The sequence below is a fragment of the Urtica dioica genome, chromosome 6 (assembly GCF_054948205.1).
Source record: "Urtica dioica subsp. dioica isolate 48M chromosome 6, U.dioica_male_clone48M_v1_H2, whole genome shotgun sequence".
NCBI lineage: Eukaryota > Viridiplantae > Streptophyta > Magnoliopsida > Rosales > Urticaceae > Urtica > Urtica dioica.
In genome coordinates this window covers 40441756-40443584 of record NC_142761.1, presented here as the reverse complement: position 1 = coordinate 40443584, position 1829 = coordinate 40441756, and the positions used below count along the sequence as shown (strand labels likewise).

Genomic DNA, 1829 nt, shown 5'->3' with positions numbered 1-1829 from the left:
ACTAGTCCCAACTGCCTTCATCACACTCTCTCTTCCTAATAACCTTTCCAACTTAAACCCATCTTAATTCTGTCCTTGAGACATATATATATATATATATATAGAGAGAGAGAGAGAGAGAGAGAGAGAGAGAGATGTCAGCTGTATTGGGAGCCATGTCTGCAGTAGCTAGAGGAGTAATGACTTTCAGTGGCCCAAAGGAAAGTCAAGAAGATGTGAAGAATAAGAAAAGCTTGATCACAAGCACAAAATGTGGTGATCAAATCCAGCTTCCAAAAAATGAGGGTGAGCTTGAAGAGATTACAAGCAATGACTCAGATCATGATGATGATGATTTGACCAAGCTTGAGTCTGAGAAGGACTTGAATCCTGGTCCTCTTGTTTCTCTCAAGGAACAACTTGACAAAGACAAAGTATGTCATCCTTAATTTTTTTTTTCTTTTCTTTTCTTGCATAAATATCATTATTTAAAGTGTGTAATTTTTTGTTTATTTTTAATTTTTCTCAAGGATGATGAGAGTTTAAGGAAGTGGAAGGAGCAACTTCTTGGGAGAGTTGATCTCTCTTCTGTTGTTGGAGGTACTTAAACAAATTTGTACTTTTGTTTTTTTTTACTGCATTAAAAACAAAGACTATATAACGTTATGTCTGATTTATGTAAAGAAAATTGTTCTACAATACCCATTTTATATACTACCGTTTTTGGGCACTCAGCTGCAATGAACTTGAATTTTTCATATTTCCCTTTTTGCTAAAAAAAAAATCTTACTACTTTGACTAAAAGAAGTAATGAAAATAATTGGAATCAAGAATTAGATTAATTGTGTGAAATTCAGAGAGCAAAGAGCCGGAAGTGAAGATATCGAGCCTCACAATCCAGCGGCAGGGAAAGCCAGATCTTGTGTTGCCTATTCCGTTCACAAACAACTCAAAATCGAAGAGCAGTCTCTTCACGCTCAAGCAAGGAAATCGTTACCGCCTCAAATTCACTTTCACCGTCTCCAAAAACATCGTCTCTGGCCTCAAATACACCAATTCCGTTTGGAAATCGGGCGTCCGAGGTAACAAAAAAAAAAAATCTGACATCACCGGTGACAAATAATATTCGTAAATTTAGAAAATTGTATTTAAGTGGGATCCTCCACACAAAAATAAATTGTAGGTTTGAATTTGTAAAGTGATTTTGCTACTTGATATCAACCATGATTATTGGACCCCTTATTATATTATGATTTTTTTTTTAAAAAAAGGGAATTTTGTGCAGTGGACAACTCAAAAACAATGTTGGGAACGTTTAGTCCTCAAGAAGAGGCTTACACTTATGAGACCAAGGAAGAGGTAACTCCAACGATTATATTCGCAAGAGGCTCGTATTGCGTGAGAACCAAGGTAACACTTTAAGTCATATAAAATTTTGAACAGATTTTATTTTATTTTTTAAAATGAATAAAATTCTTAAACGTTTGTTTCAGTTTATGGATGATGATGGAAAATGCTACTTGGATGTCACTTACTACTTCGACATTGCCAAGAACTGGCCAACAGTCTCTTGATACTTGAGATTTTACATTCATAATAACCGTGTTGCTCAAGAAGGTTTTTTTTTTTTTTTTTTTTTAACCAAGCCGGTAAAATGTAATGTTGTGTTTAGTGTTGTGGAAAATCAGTGTACACTCTTCTTCGTTTTAGTCAAGTGTTTTCTTCTTACATTTGGAGTACATAATTTGCTTCATTCCTATTTATTTTCTATAGAACTTAAAGATGCACGGGTAGTGTAGTTAAATAGTCGAATCAAAATATATGATTTGAATAATAGATAATATTTTTCT

General features: G+C 34.1%; 1 protein-coding gene across 1 annotated transcript; it reads left to right on the top strand.

Moving 5' to 3' along the window:
• On the top strand, positions 1 to 1707 carry LOC149394132 (rho GDP-dissociation inhibitor 1-like). Its single transcript, XM_089618297.1, has 5 exons — positions 1 to 413; positions 510 to 579; positions 837 to 1061; positions 1265 to 1389; positions 1473 to 1707. Exons 1-5 carry the CDS (start codon positions 135 to 137, stop codon positions 1551 to 1553), a joined length of 780 nt encoding a protein of 259 aa, XP_089474423.1. The 5' UTR covers positions 1 to 134; the 3' UTR covers positions 1554 to 1707.
• The last annotated feature ends 122 nt before the right edge of the window (positions 1708 to 1829 follow it).

Excerpts from the sequence above, each read along its gene's own strand:
- LOC149394132 (XM_089618297.1), top strand. The coding sequence starts at position 135 with ATGTCAGCTGTATTGGGAGCCATGTCTGCAGTAGCTAGAGGAGTAATG. Across the intron at positions 414-509 it reads AACAACTTGACAAAGACAAA|GATGATGAGAGTTTAAGGAA; the intron begins GTATGTCATCCT and ends ATTTTTCTCAAG. Across the intron at positions 580-836 it reads TCTCTCTTCTGTTGTTGGAG|AGAGCAAAGAGCCGGAAGTG; the intron begins GTACTTAAACAA and ends TGTGAAATTCAG.